We start from the raw sequence: 18567 nt of genomic DNA, 5'->3' as shown, positions 1-18567 counted from the left end.
AAAAAAAAACAAAAAAAAAAACAGCTTGTCATCAGATGATGGTTTTTGGCATTTTGTAAATCCATCTAGTCATTTTCATAAATGCTCCCAGCTGTAAAGGGAGAAGTTATACTTCAGAGAGGTCGTCAGTCCATCGGGAAACCCACACACTCACTGGAAGAACATGTAAACTCTGTACAGAAAACTCAGAACCTTCAGCTCTGCTTTGGATGCACTGATGATAAGTTGAAAGAAAAGTAAAATTGTTGACTGAATTACACAAGACAGTAAAAATGTTGACAGTCAGTGATGTCAAAAGCAAAATTGTAGACAATGAGTCCAAAACTAACATGTGCATAAAATATGTATATAAGCATTTTTGACTATAAATGCAGTTAATTTCCCATGATGCCACCCTCAAGGCCCTTTATTTCTAAGGCAGCACATCAGCACAATGGCTAAACAATGGTGCTACCTACTGGCTAAATACAGGTAATGCAACCATATATGCTTATTACTACTTTGTACATGAATCTGTCCTCCTGTATTATGTCATACTACTACGTCTGCTGCTTCTAAATTGTTATGAGGTCTTGGCTGCAGAACATGTTTAGCACTATGTATTCAAAAGCACGTAGCCTCTTCCTCAGTGATAACAACTTAATGACACGTGGCACTTTAAGCTGTGAGGTCCACAGTTAAGTTGTGATGGATATTTGGTTGGCAAAATTATTACCTATCGGAAAGATTCCAAAAATAGGATACAGCTTGCACCTGTTACTTAAAGGAAAGCCAAGCAGATAATACAGAAGAGCTTTTAATGTCGATGGTTTCTCAGTGAAGGTACATCCTGTGAAGGAGTACATCAGGGTTCTGGTATCCACGTCATAGAACGAGACCTCTCCTTTCTCGCAATCGACAAACACACCAACTGTTTTGGGTGTCTGTCTCACATGCAAAAGAAGAATCTCGGAATCACAGGCAAAATATTGCACAGCCCATCCAGTGTACCGTGCGCTTAATGTCCAGGCTCCATCTTTGGGGGTGGGAGGAAAACCCATGTGCTTGTTCACAGACTCTTTGACCACTCCTAAAGTCCAGACTTTACTCTTGCTGACACAAACCTCATAGTAGAATCTGCCTGAGGAGAATCCTTCAGTCGCAAGGACATAGGGTTGATTTAAAAATGGTCGCTCAAAAAGAGGAGAGTAAGGCCGTAAACGTATATTAAGTGTTAGTTTTTTGCCACCCTCGTACACCTTGAGTATTGGATGGGCTACATGGGGATCAAAAGTTAGAGTCATCGAATTACACAGCTGGATCATCATTAGCTTGTCCCGAGGTGGTCTCCACTCCTCTTCAAAATCATATTCTCTTGATATCCCTTCTCCTTCAATAAAATTGTCTCTCATTAGTGGTTCTGCTGTAGTAGCCTGTTCAGCAGCATCACAGCCATCAGACGAATTGAGCTCATAAACAAGCATGCCCACTTCTTTACTGAGTATCTTTTCTATCTGAGCACTGTACTTCTTCACCATCCCCAAATATATCTGTTGACTCATTTTAGAAAGGCTGTCTGTAAAAGGAGGCACACCGTGGGACAGAGGTTTAAATACGTCCTTATTGAATGCAACGTAGTGGAGGGACGAGCAGCTGTGCAGGAAATGGAGATGGTCTTCTGTCTGTAAAAACTCTTCCAGTTCAGCTATCCCCCTTCTTAACTCGTCTACTTCTTCTTCCAGCAGAGCTATGTGGGTTTCAGCTTGTGTTTCTACTGCTTTGTGCTTCTCTTGGATTAGCTTAATTAGCTCGTCCTGGTTTTTTAGCAGAGAGGCCACCAGAGCTCCTAAAACCACAGCAATATCTGCTACTTCTCGTTCTGATTCATCCTTGTTTTGCCGAGCCGAGCGTTTGGCTTCCTTCACATGACTGGATTTGGTCTTTTCCATTGCTTTCATTTCTGATGTTAAGCTCTCAAGCCGGGCTTTCCCCTCTCTGAAAGCACGTTCGGAGGGGATGGTTACGTGTGTCACGTGGTCGTCTTTCAAGCACATGAAACAAATACACACCTGATCTGTGCAGCAGAAGAGCTCCAACATCTTGTCATGCTTCTGACACACCCTGCCCTTCAGGTTTGATATGGGGTCGATCAGCTTGTGCTTCTTTAGGCTTGCAACTCTCTGATGAGGCTCCAGATGAGGCTCCAGGTCGGCCTGGCAATATGAGGTCAAACACACCAGGCACGTCTTGTGGGCCTTTCGCTTTGGTCCGATACAGACATCACAGGGCACCTCCCCCGGTTTAGCAAGAACCTCTCCATCCTTTACTCTCATGCTGTTGAAACACTCCATCATATCTCTGAACTCTGTGTTGACCTGAAGCTGAGGTCTGCGGCGGAACCTCTTCTTGCAGAGGGGACATTGCGTCACATCACTGCTGTCCCAGTACTCTGTGATACAAGTCTTGCAGTAGTTGTGTCCACATGGAGTAGTGACAGGATCAGTAAATGTGTTAAGGCAGATTGAACAGAGGAACTGTTCCTCACACAGCAAGCTGCTGGCTGAGGCCATGACTAAAAAACAAACGAACAAAGAATGAAGACGACTTAGAATTTCAAATAGACAAAACATTAAATTTTATATAAAAAAGTGTCTTTCAAGGTAAAACTTATACATATATATGGCTAGCAACGCTGAGATTAATCTGTTTGACCTAATATTTTACTTTAGTGAAAACACAACTGAAAACAACATTCTGGATATCATATAATTATTTGGTTTTTTTTGTTAAATTCCTTATTTGTAAGAACAAAAATCAACAGGTCAACTCTTCTACACTTTAGTAGTAACTTTAAACATTATAGCACCGTCTTATATAAAACCAAAACCAAAAAATTTAATTAAGACATTTACTGAATTACTACAATATGCTACATACACTCACCAGCCACTTCATTAGGGACACCCTTTCAAACTGCTTATTAATGCAAATATCTGATCAGACAATCACATGGAGGAAGCTCAGTGCATTTAAGCATATCAACATGGTCAAGATGAGCTGCTGAAGTTCAAACTGAGCATCAGAATGAAAATTAAAGGTGATTTAAGTGACTTTGAATGTGGTATGGTTGTTTGTACCAGAAGGGTTGGTTTGAGTATTTTACAAACAGCTGATCTGCTGAGATTTTCCTGTACGACCATCTCTAGGGTTTACAGAGAATGGTCTGAAAAAGACGAAATATCCTGAGGAAGCCAGTTTTCTGGGTGATAATTCCTTGTTGATGCTATACAGTGGCTACACAGCCAAGGCACTTGGAAGAGCATCTTGAACCCTGTAGCAGATGGGCTACAGCAGCAGAAGACCATACTAGGCGTTACTCCCATTTACAAAGAATGGGAAACTGGGCTGCCATTCACATATGCTCATCAAAATTGAACAACAGAAGATTGGAAGATGTGTCTTGGTATATACAACATGAAGGCATGGATCCATGCTGTCTTGCATCAAGCTCAGGCTGATGATGGCTGGATAATGGTGTGGGGGATATTTTCTTGTCATACTTCGGGCACCTTAATGCCAACTGAGCATCATTTAAACGCCACAGCCTACCTGAGCATTGGTGCTAACCCAGCCCAGTAATGTGTAACTAATGACGTGGCCAGTGCATGTATAAGTGATACTTCCGGGATTATCAGATTGTAAATGTGGTTTGTTTTGTTTTGATATTTCATCTGAGAATTATCTCTGCTTAAAACAGGTTATTCATGGAAGAAAAAAGAGCTTGATGTGTAAGACATAAATAGAAATAGAGTCAAAACCAGTAAACAAAGATGCTGGAAGTTGTAAGATATGCTTATATGCACATTCATTATTTCTCCACTGAAACTTTTAAGAACAAAATCAAGGCAAGTAGCAACCTATTCTAGTCTATGCTGGCAAAATACGGAACTTATCCCATGGTGGAGATCCGGAAAGTCAAAGTTACATGTTATTAAAAGACAAACAGTTTTTAAAAAATAAGTTTGCTGCTCTTTGCCTATCGTACTAGCTTTAGCAAAGTGTTCTGCTTGTGACTTACTGCACACACACACATTCATAAAGCACAACCACAAAACCCTGAGATTTGTTGAAGTTGACTGACTTTGCGGATTAGCGTTTGGCACATCGCTAACACGAGGCTGTGTACGTCGAAAAGACGACGTTGTGTGGACGTTTGTTCACAACCATGACCTAACTATACTAGTTGCCAAAAAAAAGAAGACGAGCATAAAATAAATCTATATTTCTAACTTTATCAGAGACCGTCTAAGAGCTCAGCTCTACGCGGAAACAATGTGGAAGTCCGGGGATGGGTTCACATTTCTGCCGTCGTACCTCGCCCAGTTTTGACCGTATCACGTCGGCGTTTCAACTATCTTTGCGGAGTGTTTTAAAAGAAATTACACAAGATAAAAAAAAATGTCAAAGCTTACCTGCCCAAATGTAGCGTTGAGGTTTACAACAAAATGCAGCTTTTTCACATTAGGCGTGTAGTTTCATTTCCCATTTCATCATCCATCAGTTAGTATGGAACGCCAGGACTGCCATAATGAATTAATTAAATACACCATTAAATAGTTAATTAAATGTGTCAATAATTAATTAAATGTGTCAATAATTAATTAAATGTGTCAATAATTAATTAAAATGTGAAATACATAAATAATTAATTAAATGTGTCAATAATTAATTAATTACATGTGTCAATAATTAATTAATTCCAATTTTAATTAATTATTGCCACATTTAATTAATTATTTAATGGTGTATTTAATTAATTCATTATGGCAGTCCTGGCGTTCCATATCCATAGGTATAAAGTTTTTATTATTTTTTTTTAAAATTTTATATTATTTGAGCATAACAACCCCTAGTTTCTTTATATTTTACTTCTAAAGAGCCAGACTTTCTTAGGAATTTTTAAAAAGTGGTCTTGAGCAATAGTTTTAAAATGTTTTTTCTGTCCAGTCCTTGTGTTGAAGGGTTTTGTGTGTGTGTGTGTGTTTTGTTTTTCTTTGTTAAGCTAACACTGACATACGAGTAACTCAAGCATAAAAAATAAACCGAACTCCAGGGATAAACCAGTGCTGTGCCTACACATCCCTGGATTTAGTCTATTCTAATTCTTTTCTTTCTGATGTTACGTTCTCAAGCCCGGCTTTCCTGTCTAGTGGGATAATTGCAGAGGGAAGACTTGTCACATCACTGCTGTGTCAGGACTCTGTGATACAAATCTTGTAGTAGTTGTGTCCATATGGAGTATAGACCGGATCGTTGAAGTCATGCAGACAGATAAATCACAGGATGATTTTGGTTTTAAAAAACAAACATTTTAAAGCATGACTACATTTACATTGTAACTAACAGCATCAAAAATGATATGCAGAAGGGGAAGATTTCAATAACGGTAGCACCTGCCAAAATTGCCAGAGCCAAGTTGACCACCTTCATCTGCTTTATTTGGCAAAGATAAAGATTTTATGCCGGATGCCTAGCACGGGTACAGTCAAATGAAAGAGGCATTCTTGTTGAACTGACCAACATAATTGTTTATAAGATTGTGTCACTGCAGATTCACACTTGAACTGACTAAAACAGTGATACAGCAAAAAATTCCTGTAGAAAATCACAAACTGAAATGATCAGACACTGCACACACTGTGCAAACTGTCAGCCTGACTGATCATCAAGTATTTTGAGATTGGTTGTTAATCTATAGGCTACAGATTTATGGTGCCAAAAACTAATTTCAGTTTTTTTATTTATTCTAAAAAAGTAAAGAGTATCGTTGACAGTTCTACTGGCTGCTCTCTTACCTCGATGAGGAGCACTGCCCTCAGTGGTTCCAGCAACTTGAGCCTTGCTTCTGTCACATTTTCCATATTTCTGTTCTCCACGACATCATTGGATGCCTTTGCACAGTGCAAAGGTGCCCCCAAAGTTTTGCAATTCAGATATCAGGTACTTTAGAAAGCAGTTTTAGATAGCAATTGTCATTTTTCACCATCAGGGGTGACTTTGAGGCATTTTGCCTTATTACTCCTACAACATTTTCAATCATTTGAGTTGCTGGCACTATTGTGCTTTTTCCTGAGATGATACCTTTTTACATCATTAATCAGGCTTACATGCAAGTTGACTCTATTAGTGTGGACAGTCCTTACACGGAGATAACAATGATCCAATAGCACCTCTGACTTCACCTGAATCTGGGCCATTTCAAAATCAGTCCATATTCTCCCTTTCAATTTTCTTTTGATAGCCAGTAAATTAAACAGCCTTCTCTGAGAGTGAACCATCTTACTGTTGTTCTCCTTTTTGCGTACTTTACTCCCATTTCCACCACCTCCTATCTCACTTTCTCATCTCATCTTCTGTCCATTACCAGCTCGGCTGAGCTGCAGCCAACTTCTGGAGAGTCTTGCAAATAATTTAATTTCTGGGGAATGATAGATGAGTTTAAAACCCTGTGGTCAACCTACCAAAGCAATGGACAATGCACAAAAGAGGTGAAGAAATGAGAGCAACTAGGGTGTAGTGGATGGTGATGACTGTTGGGGTGATTTGTGACAGAAGGATAGCAGCAAGAGTGAAAGGTAACTATTGTTTAGAGACAACGGGTTTTACAAAAAGACAGGAGGTGGGGCTGGAGGTAGCAGAGTAGAAGATACATGGCCACTTTGGGAGTGACCAGGGTTGACAAAATTAGACATGAGTATATCAGAGGGACAGCTCAAGTTGAGCGGTCTGGACAAAAGGTAGAGATGGTTTGGAAATGTGCAGAGGAGATATCTTTGCTATATTAGGCAAAGGATCTTTAACATGGAGCTGCCAGGCAGGAGAAAAAGGAATACCATAGAGAAAATTCATAGATGTGGTGAAAGGGATGCAAAAAGCTGATAGAGAGAGGAGTGTGCAAGGCATAGGGTAATATGGAAGCAGATGATCTGCTCCTAAAGGGAAGAACTGAAGCAAGAAGAATAAGGGCAAGAAGAAGATAGCTTCCGATCACCTTTTCCTGGAAAAAGTTACTAAAACCAAGAAACACCTGCCGTGCTAGTATTGCACACATATAATCAGACTTTATTATCTTCTTAAGAAAGCTCCATAAACCTGTTTTACATATCTGATAACATCTGGAAATATATTCCCTTGTCCATTTCCCCTGTCTGGTCACTAGCTGGCCCCATTAGATGAAGGCATTGTGGAAAAAAAGAGCCCAAACAGTAAATTAGAGCTTTTATTGCATTCAAATAAAGTGTGATCTTTAGTGTAAGTCACTGAGAGGGAAATTGTTTTCACATATTTTGATTTCACTGTTTAGAAACATGACAAAGAAGAATGAGTCTTGTGTGTTCTGCTAGAGTTAGAGCTCAACAAACTGGGGACTATACTATACTGGGGCGATCGTGGCTCAAGAGTTGGGAGTTCGCCTTGTAATCGGAAGGTTGCCGGTTCGAGCCCCGGCTTGGACAGTCTCGGTTGTTGTGTCCTTGGGCAAGATACTTCACCCGTTACCTACTGGTGGTGGTCAGAGGGCCCGGTGGCGCCAGTGTCCGGCAGCCTCGCCTCTGTCAGTGCGCCCCAGGGTGGCTGTGGCTACAATGTAGCTTGCCATCACCAGTGTGTGAATGTGTGCGTGAATGGGTGGATGACTGGATATGTAAAGCGCTTTGGGGTCCTTAGGGACTAGTAAAGCGCTATATAAATACAGGCCATTTACCAGGCCATTTATACATGTTACATGTAAGGAATGCATACAAATCTGTTAAAATGGATGTGTGCGCAGTCAGTTACCCATGAAATGCCCAAAACCTGCATGAAAAACTCTCTAGTATGAACAAACGTGCATTTTAAGCTGTTGCAAGCATGCTTTTATGGTGGCGCAACTCTAAAAGTGCAATAGTTTACACATGTGCATGTGTATATCAGTGAATGCGCATCATAAGCCACGGGAAGTATCCAGTGCTCTTCATGGCAAAGGTACTGATGAACAAATTGATGCCTGAGGTGATGAAGACTATAATGGTGGTTATGTTGTTCAGGTAGTCCAGACGCTTTTGTAGAGTGGAATTGTTCAGGTTCCGACGGCCTGTGTCGCACACACACGCACACAAACACAATAGAGGAAAAACAGGCATGAGACCAGATGATGACACATTTCTTTTGACCAAAATGCCTTATATATATTTTTAATCTGCCAAAAGAATAGTATAGATGCAGGCCCAAAATAACAATGTTCAGTAAAAATACAATAAACCAAGTATAGCTTTCTTTATAATCACTCGTTTTATTTAGCTTTTTATTCACAAAGATATTTATCCATTTCATTTTTTTCTATTTTTCTGATGTCAAAGATGTTTTAAAATAAGATGTATATTTAAAATCAAAACAAGCTTTACACTTTTACCGATTAGGCACATAAAAGAAGGGAAGAATACATGTAAAATGCACAGAAAAAGTAGAGACATCTACAATAAAAAAGTACAATATTTGCACAAGCATGTCATTGGAGCAAATAAAACCATGCATGTTTAAATGACAGCTGGTTAAAGTTAAAAATATTTTAGTTCGATTACAGTGTGAGAAATTTGACAAGTGTCTGAATAGGAATTAAGATGCAATGTTTGAACACATGGGATTGTTTTCCAACTTTGTCTTAGGCCAATGTGTCATGCTACTGCACAGATGAAATACTGCTGCAAAGCATGTTGGTGGGTCTGTGCATGACTTGGATATATTTTCATAGTTTTGTGTGTCTCAAAAGTGGAGTCGAGCCAACAGCCAGCGGAAGAATCCGGTCCTCTTGGAGCCGAAGAAGCTGATGAAGAAGTTAATCACTGTGGTGGCGAAGATGATGCCTGTAGCAACGTTGTTCAGGTAGTCGAGTCGTTTCTGATTGGACACCACGTTAAGGTCCCTGCGGGCTGCAACATGCACACACATGCACACAGACAGACACACAAACACACAATTTCAAACATTTCAAACACAACCACCACTCTCACAGTTAACCCATACGTACAAACGTTCAGTAATCCAAACAACGGCAATATTGTTGGCTCATCACTCATGCTGCCCTCCATCCTCTTTGTAGTCTATGTGAGTTTGACTGGTTCAGATTTCACTGTAAAACATAAAAACTGAACAGGATTAAACCAAAGTTTGGATTGATGAGCAAGCTCTGTATTGTGCCCATTGGAGACACTGGACTGTGACGCTAGCTCAAAAAGTACACCAGTCCTGTAAGACTTCCTTGTTAAAATGCCCAATGTACGTCCTGGTAACAAAATAACGTTTGGGCTCTACTGAGGTTTTGCATTGAACTTAACAGCAAACCATGTGATGTCATTTGTCTCCATTTTGAAAGTGTGACAAGGTAGGGTCGAACGAATAAGCTCTCAGTCACATAGTCTTAGAGAGCAGTCCGTGACTATCAGGAAATTATCGATCACAGGAAAAACGTAAAAAAAAGACTGGGCTTACAGAACCAGCTAGCTAGCCAAACTTGCTCGCATTGGCTAGCATCTTAGTGCTCCACTTTCTCAACTTATTTTTGTCTAACAAATAAGTCACTTAGGTTTTTTACACCCACCTTTTATATATAGTCTGTGCAAGCAGCTTATTTTAATATATATACCATAAATCTGTGTGTTTTATAATGGTAAACAGCAAAGGATAGAGCTCAAAGATTGCGCAGGAGGGAAAAGTTAGCCCTGCTCCTTCGAAGAGAAGCTGCTCACTGCTAGCGAGAAAGCTAATGAGTATATTTAAAAATCAACTTAACTTTACTGGCATGACTGAGAGCTTGCTCCCACTTAGCTCTAAGACTGAATGTTGAAGCAATCTTTGACTGTAAAGTGTGTATACCTTTTAAAAACATTCATTCATCCACAGCTACTGAACAAACAGCTATTATGCTACAGTAATAGCTGTTTGTTCAGTGGCTGTGGATGAATGAATGTTAAAGGGGACTACTTTGTGGCCAAATTTGGTGTGTGCAAAGTTCAACATTTCATCAGCAACATTAATCAAATGTTTACGTTTATCAATGTACATACATTTGTCTGCTTAATCTGTCTCATAGAATAAAGCGCTGAAATAGCCATCGCAGCAAGCAGCTGCGCTGTGTCCCAAAGGCCGATTTAATAATGTTGATAATGAAAGTGAGGCAGATGATGCTGGTAATTAGATTGTTCAAGAAGTTCAAGCACCGCTGACAAGAAGGGAGGCGGGTCAGCTCCAGTCGAGCTGCACTCACACATACACACAAATGGAAAATGCATACATACATTGCACACACACAGATAACCAGAACACAACCATGCAGACAGAAAAAACAGAGACAGACACACACATCTAGTTGGTCCGCTGGCCCAATCCATCCATACTGAATTAAACAATACAATAGTAATATAGTTGATTAGTTAGTGAGTTGGACAATAGGTTACACTGGTATGTGTTATGATTGTGTGCTTGTGTGACCACAACCTAGTTATGTGTGTCAGAATCTGTTCTTACTTTCTAAACAGGTGTACATACTAGAACCATTGCCTACGTTACACAGTCAGAAATGCATCCTGGCAAAGAGTCCAGTGCGTTCCATCCCGAAGACAGTGATGAAGATGTTGGTGACAAAGACGAGGAAGATGGTGATGGTTAGGGTGTTGTTCAGGCTGTCCAGGCGCTTCTGGTTGGCTTCTTCATTGAGGTCTCGCCGGGCTGCAATGCACATATACAAACACATACCAAAAATAGCAACAAAACGAGAGCATAAAGTGCAGGGAACCATCATGTTTCTGTAGTTCTTGCATATAAAATGCATTAGATTGCTTATGGATTTTATACCTAAAGCCACTACCTTTAAACCTGCACTAGCTGTATTTGACTACAAACAAGTGTCAGTAAATTAGTGTGTTAATATGATGGGTTAAAAAACATGGAAGATGGATTTCTGAGTCAGAAGATGTCCAGCCTAAATCTATAATGCCTACCGATTATGATGATCAGGATTCCAGCCACTATCTGAAGAGCCAGGGAAAAGGAAATGAGCGTCAGAACAGCGGCGTAATACCTAGAAACGAAAAGGAAATGCAATGCAAACAAAAGGATAGTGAATAGATAATATTTTTGGCAAACATAAATGTGATCATTGAGAAACAGCTCACAGGTAAACAGTTACGGTTTTGCCTTCTTCATATGTACATATATTGTACCTGTAGCCTGCACCCTGTTCAATGACTGTCTTCATGTGTGTAATGTTAGCCAGGAACAAGGCGATGTCCAGCATGCCTTCAGCTGCTGTTTTCTTAGTAGCATACAGGTTCATGTTCAGGTTGGAGGCTGAACCACCCTGCAATAGAGAGACACAGATTTCAAGTGGGTTATCTTACAATTTGTATCCACACACTTCTTTTCAAGTAAGTAGAAGTATAAGAGTGTAAGATACTGATGGCAAAATGCAGTCCCAAATATTCAGTCATTTGGTTACTAAATACCAAGCCATGCTTTTTACAAACTACATTTAAACTCATTCCATCCATTATAATGCAGCAGGGATCTTACCTTGTAATACAAAACGTTTTCAGATAACTGTTGTCATGAATTGGTGCTATTTAAACAACACTGAATTGGATTCCTTAAAATGATCTTTTTTTAAAGTTATCAGAAATTATTAAAAATATAACTCAGTAGCGTTCAAACACTCATCTCACCCCCAAACAATTAATCAACAAATATAAAGAGCTAAGACAAATACTGTACTGAACATCATTTTCTCTAACAAGTAACTGGCCACAAGAGGGCAGTACAGACCAAGGATACGGTTACAGAATAATCTATTATATTATTTATCATATTCAATATTTGCAACCAAAGGAAAACCAGAGATATGATGAGTGGGAAAGTTGGTATATTGAGTTCATCTGATACTCCTCTATGCAATCTATTAACAGACAAATTAACTGTTTGAGAACTGCAAGAGAAGAAGTGCATTAGGCAGTTTGTGGCTCATGTTTCATAAATTGAAATTGTGTGCATGTGTGTTGATGTACGGTTTTCTGTGCTTCTGTGTTACTGCAAATCTTCTTATCCCCCCAGGACAATGATTTGGTAGAGCAGCAGGAGATGAGTTTGACTAGAAAAGAAAGAATCGGCCTGGTTCCGTGGTTTTGGCAATTTGGCAATAAAAACGGTGTGTGTGTGTGTCTGTGTGTGTGTCTGTGTTTACTTGAATAATTATTGCTATGAGGACCTATTTGAGATTTAAACCATTAAGGCGAGGACAGATTGAGTGGTCTTTCCTTTCCTTTAAAGGACTATTCAGAGGTTTGGATTTGGTTTTAAGGTTCAGGTTTTAATTACACTATTACACAATTTGGAGAGCTTAGAATGTGCATTACCATCTTTATAAAGGTAGCAATAGTGAGCGTGTGCAGTGAGACGAGAAGAAATGAAAACATGAGGCATCATTACGTTACTGTATGACTCACAGCACATATAAAGGGCTACAATTTTCTAGATCTAATTGTCCTGCTATAGAACACAGACTGCAGATGCACATATTGGATTACATAAGACTTATCTATGTACTAAAGTGCTCTGTTCGCAAATGGATGGCTGTGTGTATGCATGTGTACCATAAATCTGTTTTTCTTCAGCCCGCATAGAAAGAGAAATGCACTTAGGGAAGACATAGATCACATAAATGAAGTCAGTCATATTCACACTAAGGGCACATTGCACCTCATGACCTCACTGTGCTTTAATGTGCTTTGCTGCTCCAAAATAAACAGCGCTGACATTGTACATGTGCAGCAATTGTTAACACTTCAGCTCCTCTGTTTGCGCCGCGTCTGTTTTTATAATCACCAACCAATTGCGACTGATATTAATTTCAGCTTTTAAGCCATGTATATTCCATACACATGTGCATTAAGAATGGTTATAGCAAGTATCTGACTTTATAGACACACTCACAAGGCCTTTCATTAGGTTTAAATGGCCTTTAATGCAACCAGCAAGTTACATGGTAGTGACTTACAGAAAGGCAACAGTAACTCAAATAACCACTCGTTACAACCACAGTATGTGGAAGAGCATCTCTGAACACTCACACAATGTTGAACCTTGAAGCAGACAGTAGTCAAGACTGCCTAAACCAAGACCAAGACAGTCGGAGTCAAGACCAGAGGGTATCGGGACCAAGACAAAGTCGAGACGAGACCAAGACTGAGACAGAGACTTAAAAGTCTTTAAACTGCAGCCAGATGCTGCTTTGTTTACGGGTGTCAGGCATATTTATGTGTTTTTGCGATGCACTCGCACAGCCCTCCTCACCGCTGTCTACTGAGTCACTCACTTACTGAGAGGACAGACGCACGCTCCACTTGACTGTCACGTCTCTCACCCTCTCTGTTTTTGACATAATGATATTATCCTATATCCTCGCATGTGATTGGCCACAATATGGAGGGATCGGAGCATAGCTGAGCCACTGTGTGAGAGCTGAGCAGTGAAAGGAAATGAAGTGAGGAGCCGGCGCTCGCTCAATGGGAGTCGACTCTTCTGATTCACTACAAAGCACTCTCTAAGCACGGCTCTTAGAGCTGATGCTTTTGCGCATGACACATTATCGAACGTTATGCTGTGTGTCATGGATACTGTTGACTCCAAATCTCCCGACCACTATGTCGCTCTGAGACAGCAAGACCGAGACAGCGAGACCAAGACTGAGGGATCCGAGACCAAGACAAGACCAAGACCACGTAAAAAAGTGGTCTCGAGACAGAGACCAACTCTAGCAGATAGGCTACAGCAGCAGAAGACCACACAGAGTGGACTAAAAAAAAGGAAGCCGAGGCTACAGTGTGCAAGGACAATCCACCAAAACTGGGACAGCAGAAGATTTGAAAAATATTAAGTACATTCTGCTGATGTAAACAACATGCAAGCGGTGCTTGATCCTGGCTTGTATCATGTATGCTACCTGTAGTAGCAGCTGTGTGATAACATCATGTCAATATGGACCAAAACCTCTGAGCAATGTGTTGAACGAATGCTTTTAGGAAGCAGTTAGTCTTCAATGTGATGATCTTTTGTTGGTTATATATATAAACCATCTTCATCAGGCTCATCTCTTCCTCTCAGGATGATATTACTATTATAATCTATCACAGGCAAAAACTATTGCATAGATCATGGTAAAGCATGACATGGCCACGGTCAAGCCACAAACCCAGTGCTGTAATGCTATGCAGTAATAAACACTGTGGTTTTGACACCCTCTAGTGGAAATTATCTGTTATTGAATAAATGTGGTGTGTTTTGTTGCCATGCCACAAAATACATAATAAATCATGTGGAAATCATAACAATAGCAAAACCTGTTCCTATTTTTATAAGTAATGGCATAATTTAGCTCGGGGGGGGGGGGGGGGGCGGGTGGCTGCAGCATTGGACTTCAACCCAAGAGAAAGCTGTTAATAGCCTGTCCTTTTTAAAACATAATTCCATAAACGTAACCACTTGTTTATTATCTTAAACCCGACAATGAATCTGAACAAAGCAATCTTCTGAACTGAAATGTTTGTAGCTCTGCAAAAGCCAAGAGCCAGCACACCCACACCACACAGGCCTTTGCCAGATGTGCCGTGCAAAAGTAAGCAGGGCTCACATTGCTTACTCCCTCTTTCAACACACCTTTAAAATAAGTGAAGCTGGTTTCAGATTTGTCCGCTTTTGATGAGGTGGTCAGAACACAGAAATGTTTGGATGATCGTAAAAGCCTGGCAGCAGTCGCTATCACGCTGTTTTGCCAGTTTGCTGGCTCAGTGAACATATGGAAACGCTCCAGAAGTTGTAGAGTAGGTGCACTCTGAAGGATGTAAACACAGCGTTCTTAAAGGTCACATGTTTAGGTGTCTTCCTTGCATTCTGACCACAACTGCTGCTAGCGTAGCCATTGTGTTTACATCCTCTTCCTTTCCTTTCACTCCACAAGTTCTGGATGTGTTCCTTCTGCATGGAGACGGCGATTTGCAAGGTGCGCTTTGGTAGCAAATAGCTTTCACTGACACTGTTCATATGAGGTCTGTGGCTTCTCATAACTGTGCTGCTGCAGTTTCTCGAGCAAGCTGTTGATGCTGACATTTCGGTTCAAGTGCCGCAAACCAAAACAAACTGTCCTTTCACCAATGAGGAAAAAGTAGCTCTGTTTTTACTCTGTATTTTTGAATATACTTTACATTGCACTTTATCCAGATGTTTACCAATCCCAGGATATAAAGTCTTGAAATGTTTCTGTGGTTGGCAGTTTATCTGTCATAATGTTGTGATTTTCATCAAAATAGTGCCTGTGGTGTACTTTAGTGCTCAAAGCTTGATTTCATCCTCTGGTACATTTTCATCCAGACTGCGTAGATCTCCGAGAAACTACTCGGCAATTCCCAGAACTGTAAGACTGTCAAAACACCATGAGCACATGTACCGCAGCTTTTCTGTGTTTAAGTGTGTGCGTAAGAGAGAGAGAGAGAGAGACAGAAACTTGGTAAGAGTTAGGAGAGAGAGCACAGAAAGAGAGAGAAGCACAGGGTGGGTAGTGAGGAAGTGAGAAAAAATATGCAGCATTGGAAAGAGCGAGATGGGGAAAAAATATGCCTGTACACTGGCATTTTTCCATCTTTTTCTCCTTTGGGGACTCGTGGTCGCACTTTATCAACATCAGCCTTGGGAGTGCTGCCAAAACACACACACCCACACACACACACACATACACACACACACAGACGCACACCACAACCAAAACATTGGAGTGGGCTATACAGATTTACTTACCATGTGTGTTCATTTAGTGTAATGTCTCTCTAAATGTACTGACTGCACTTTTATCATTCTTAATCTGCAGTTATCTTTATTTATTAACACTGAATGATAGACAGTTCTTTTAACTGTTGTTTCACACACGGAGAGAAGTCCTTATTTGCAGCAGGGTTTAGGAGAAGCAGTTCGATGAGGTTAGGACAGTTGCACACATTTAGGCTGTAAAGCTGATCTGAGACAAGCTTCATCATGAAGAACCAAGATTTTTTTTTTTTTTTTCATGCAGAATTATTGAAAAACTACTAAAACACCATTACACTGCCACTACCAGCCTGAACTGTTGCAGGATCAAGCTTGAATTTTGTTTACACTAACAGAAACTGAGGCTCATCAGACGAGTCAGTTTATTCCAGTCTTCTGTTGTACAGTTTGGGTGGTTTGTCTATACCAGTGGTGTCCAAACCCAGGCCTCGAGAGTCCTGCAGGTTTTCGATGTGTTCTTGATCCATCACAGCTGATTTAAACTAATCATTTGATTTAGGTGTGTAGACCCAGGGTGATATCTAAAACCTGCAGGACACCGGCCCTTGAGGCCTGGAATTGGCCAAGCCTGGTCTATGCGAATTGTAGCCTTGGTTCCTGTTAGCTGACAAGAATGTTACTCAGTGTGGACTTCTGCTGCTGCCCATCTGCTTCAAGTTTCAACATGGTGTGTGCTCAAAACTGCTCTTCTGCATACTTTGGTTGTAGTGAGTGGCTATTTGAATTACTATTGAATATCCCAGCAGATCAGCAGTGTTTGAAAGAAGGTCCTGAGTTCGACTCCACTGCTGGCACCTTTCTGTTAGCGGGGCTGGGTAATTGGTAATTCCAAATTGCTCATAAGTGTAAATGTGAATGGTTGTCTGTGTACCTAGATTTACCCTGCCTCTCACCCTAAGGTAGCTCCAGCAAGTTGTCTCCAAGCCTAAATGCACTGATTTGCTGTCATGTGATTGCTTGATTAGATATTTGCCTACCTAATAATGTGGCCGAGTAAAAACTTGGTATGATGATACAGAAGAAGAAGTTTACCAGAGTTACTACAATAAAAATATTCAAGTTATTCCATCAAACATTTCCTATGACATTTTTATGAAAAACAGAATTTTGGCTGTTTTGTGGATCTCGAAGAATATTCTTGTATTCATTGTGAGCCATTAAAAACAATTTCACTAGCTGGGCCCACGTCCTCATTTTAGGTTTGACAGCGTTTTAGGAGGTAAAGGTGATACTTGGACATGAATTGAGCTGCGGTTTGGGAAAGGCCTCGAAGGGGACTGGCAACGGCTCCCCGGCCTGGCAGATCCCTGTGTACTAAATAGAAGTGAAGAAGTTAAAGAATTGAAAAGGGGAGGGAGGGTGGGGTACGTAAACGAGAATGAACAGCTTGCAGAAATAGTGGAACCTATACAGATAAGAACCGGAAGGAGCGTGGTTAGACAGATATGGACATAATGTTCAAAAGAATTTACTAGATGCAAAGTAACCATAATTTAGTATGTTTACTATGAAATAGTGTAGAGTAAAATAATATTCTTATATAAGTTAATGGTTCCCTATCATGACACTACGGTGGGAAGAAAATTTAAATTTCTGCACACAGAAGATCTATTTCCTCTTGTGGTTTTGAAAATTGGATTTATATAGTAAACTTTTCCCAGAACCACAGAGCCCCTGTAAAACTCATTCCCCCCCATCACTGAACCTTAACCATAGGCACTGTGCCATATCACATAGTGTACACAATCCACACCCAAACACACAAACCCTTTATAAGACAAATAATGCATACTTGCCTTATGCATATACTATGAGGCACATACAAAAATATGTTGCCCCACGTGTATTGGCAAGCACATTTGTTCCAATAATACACGCAAAAACATGCTTACAAAACTGTACATCTTTACACTGCTAAATACACACGCACATACACACCAGACCACATGGGAGGCCCCCCTCATCTTCAAAGGAAGTGCTCCACCCCTGTACTCTTATTGGTCACTGTGAGGGCCAATGAAAAGGGAAACCCAACTAGGAGTGGACCTCCGGTGTTCCTTTACTATCTTAATTTTACTGAGTATCTGACTCAGTGTAAATGTACTTGCTTGACTTTCTTGTTCTTCTTTCTTCCAAGGCTCTCAATGCCTAAAGGCAACATCTTTCTGTTTATTTTAACTGCTATTTAGGGTGAGGGAGTTGGAAGAAAGCAGAAAAGTACCTGAAAAGAAACAGACAGAAAGAGAAATAGTCATCAAAAATGGAGGCAGGAAGGCAGTAAGATAAGATGTGTTTCCTTTCACTGGCTGAGTGGCAGCAGAGTATTGTCTCTAGTTAAGACTTACCTAGATTAGGTTGTATCCCACCCTGAAATAAAGCATGAGATTGGAAGAAGATGTGTCATGTCAAACGTATAGTTTTCTTCAAAGAATTTCCAAAACACAGTCACAGGTTGTTGATCTCTGATCAGACCTATTACCTGCGTAAAGTCATGAGACCTATGATAGTCTAAGAAAATGCTTACATGCAAGAATTCGGAAGAAACAATATGCACCTTTGTGATGTGAAGGAAAAAGCTTGTGTGTGTACATTACCTGTTATGAGTAATGTCCGACAATGTTGTTGACCATCTTTCCTCTGTGTTAAGCATATAAGTACAGTACCGCAATGTTAAGTGGTCTTAGACCA

At 40.4% G+C, this 18567-nt stretch overlaps 2 protein-coding genes across 10 annotated transcripts in view; both read right to left on the bottom strand.

Moving 5' to 3' along the window:
• Nucleotides 1–7: 7 nt before the first annotated feature.
• On the bottom strand, nucleotides 8–4545 carry LOC102303441 (E3 ubiquitin-protein ligase TRIM39). The gene is made up of 2 exons (XM_005927227.3): nucleotides 4452–4545; nucleotides 8–2551 (listed from the first exon to the last, which is right to left on the bottom strand). The coding sequence occupies exon 2, from the start codon at nucleotides 2547–2549 to the stop codon at nucleotides 678–680; it is 1872 nt and encodes a 623-aa protein (XP_005927289.1). The 5' UTR covers nucleotides 2550–2551; nucleotides 4452–4545; the 3' UTR covers nucleotides 8–677.
• Nucleotides 4546–8139: 3594 nt separating this feature from the next.
• The window catches only part of LOC102303136 (ninjurin-2), a 35508-nt gene continuing 25080 nt past the window's right edge, over nucleotides 8140–18567 (bottom strand). The window contains exons 2-5 of one of the 9 annotated variants that reach the window (XM_042222962.1): nucleotides 11235–11371; nucleotides 11013–11092; nucleotides 10080–10269; nucleotides 8811–8945 (exon numbers count right to left, since the gene is read on the bottom strand). In XM_042222962.1, the coding sequence (XP_042078896.1) occupies nucleotides 10100–10269; nucleotides 11013–11092; nucleotides 11235–11371 (387 nt within the window). In that variant the 3' untranslated portion in view covers nucleotides 8811–8945; nucleotides 10080–10099. The other 8 variants (XM_042222965.1, XM_042222967.1, XM_042222968.1 and 5 more) reach the window with 8 other exon arrangements.

Source organism: Haplochromis burtoni, unplaced genomic scaffold (assembly GCF_018398535.1).
Source record: "Haplochromis burtoni strain Fernald_Lab_line unplaced genomic scaffold, NCSU_Asbu1 Contig_98, whole genome shotgun sequence".
NCBI classification, from domain to species: domain Eukaryota; kingdom Metazoa; phylum Chordata; class Actinopteri; order Cichliformes; family Cichlidae; genus Haplochromis; species Haplochromis burtoni.
This window is presented reverse-complemented; position numbering and strand designations above follow the sequence as displayed.

What these genes read in the sequence shown, in the direction of transcription:
- LOC102303441 (XM_005927227.3), bottom strand. Translation starts at nt 2,549, where the DNA reads ATGGCCTCAGCCAGCAGCTTGCTGTGTGAGGAACAGTTCCTCTGTTCA.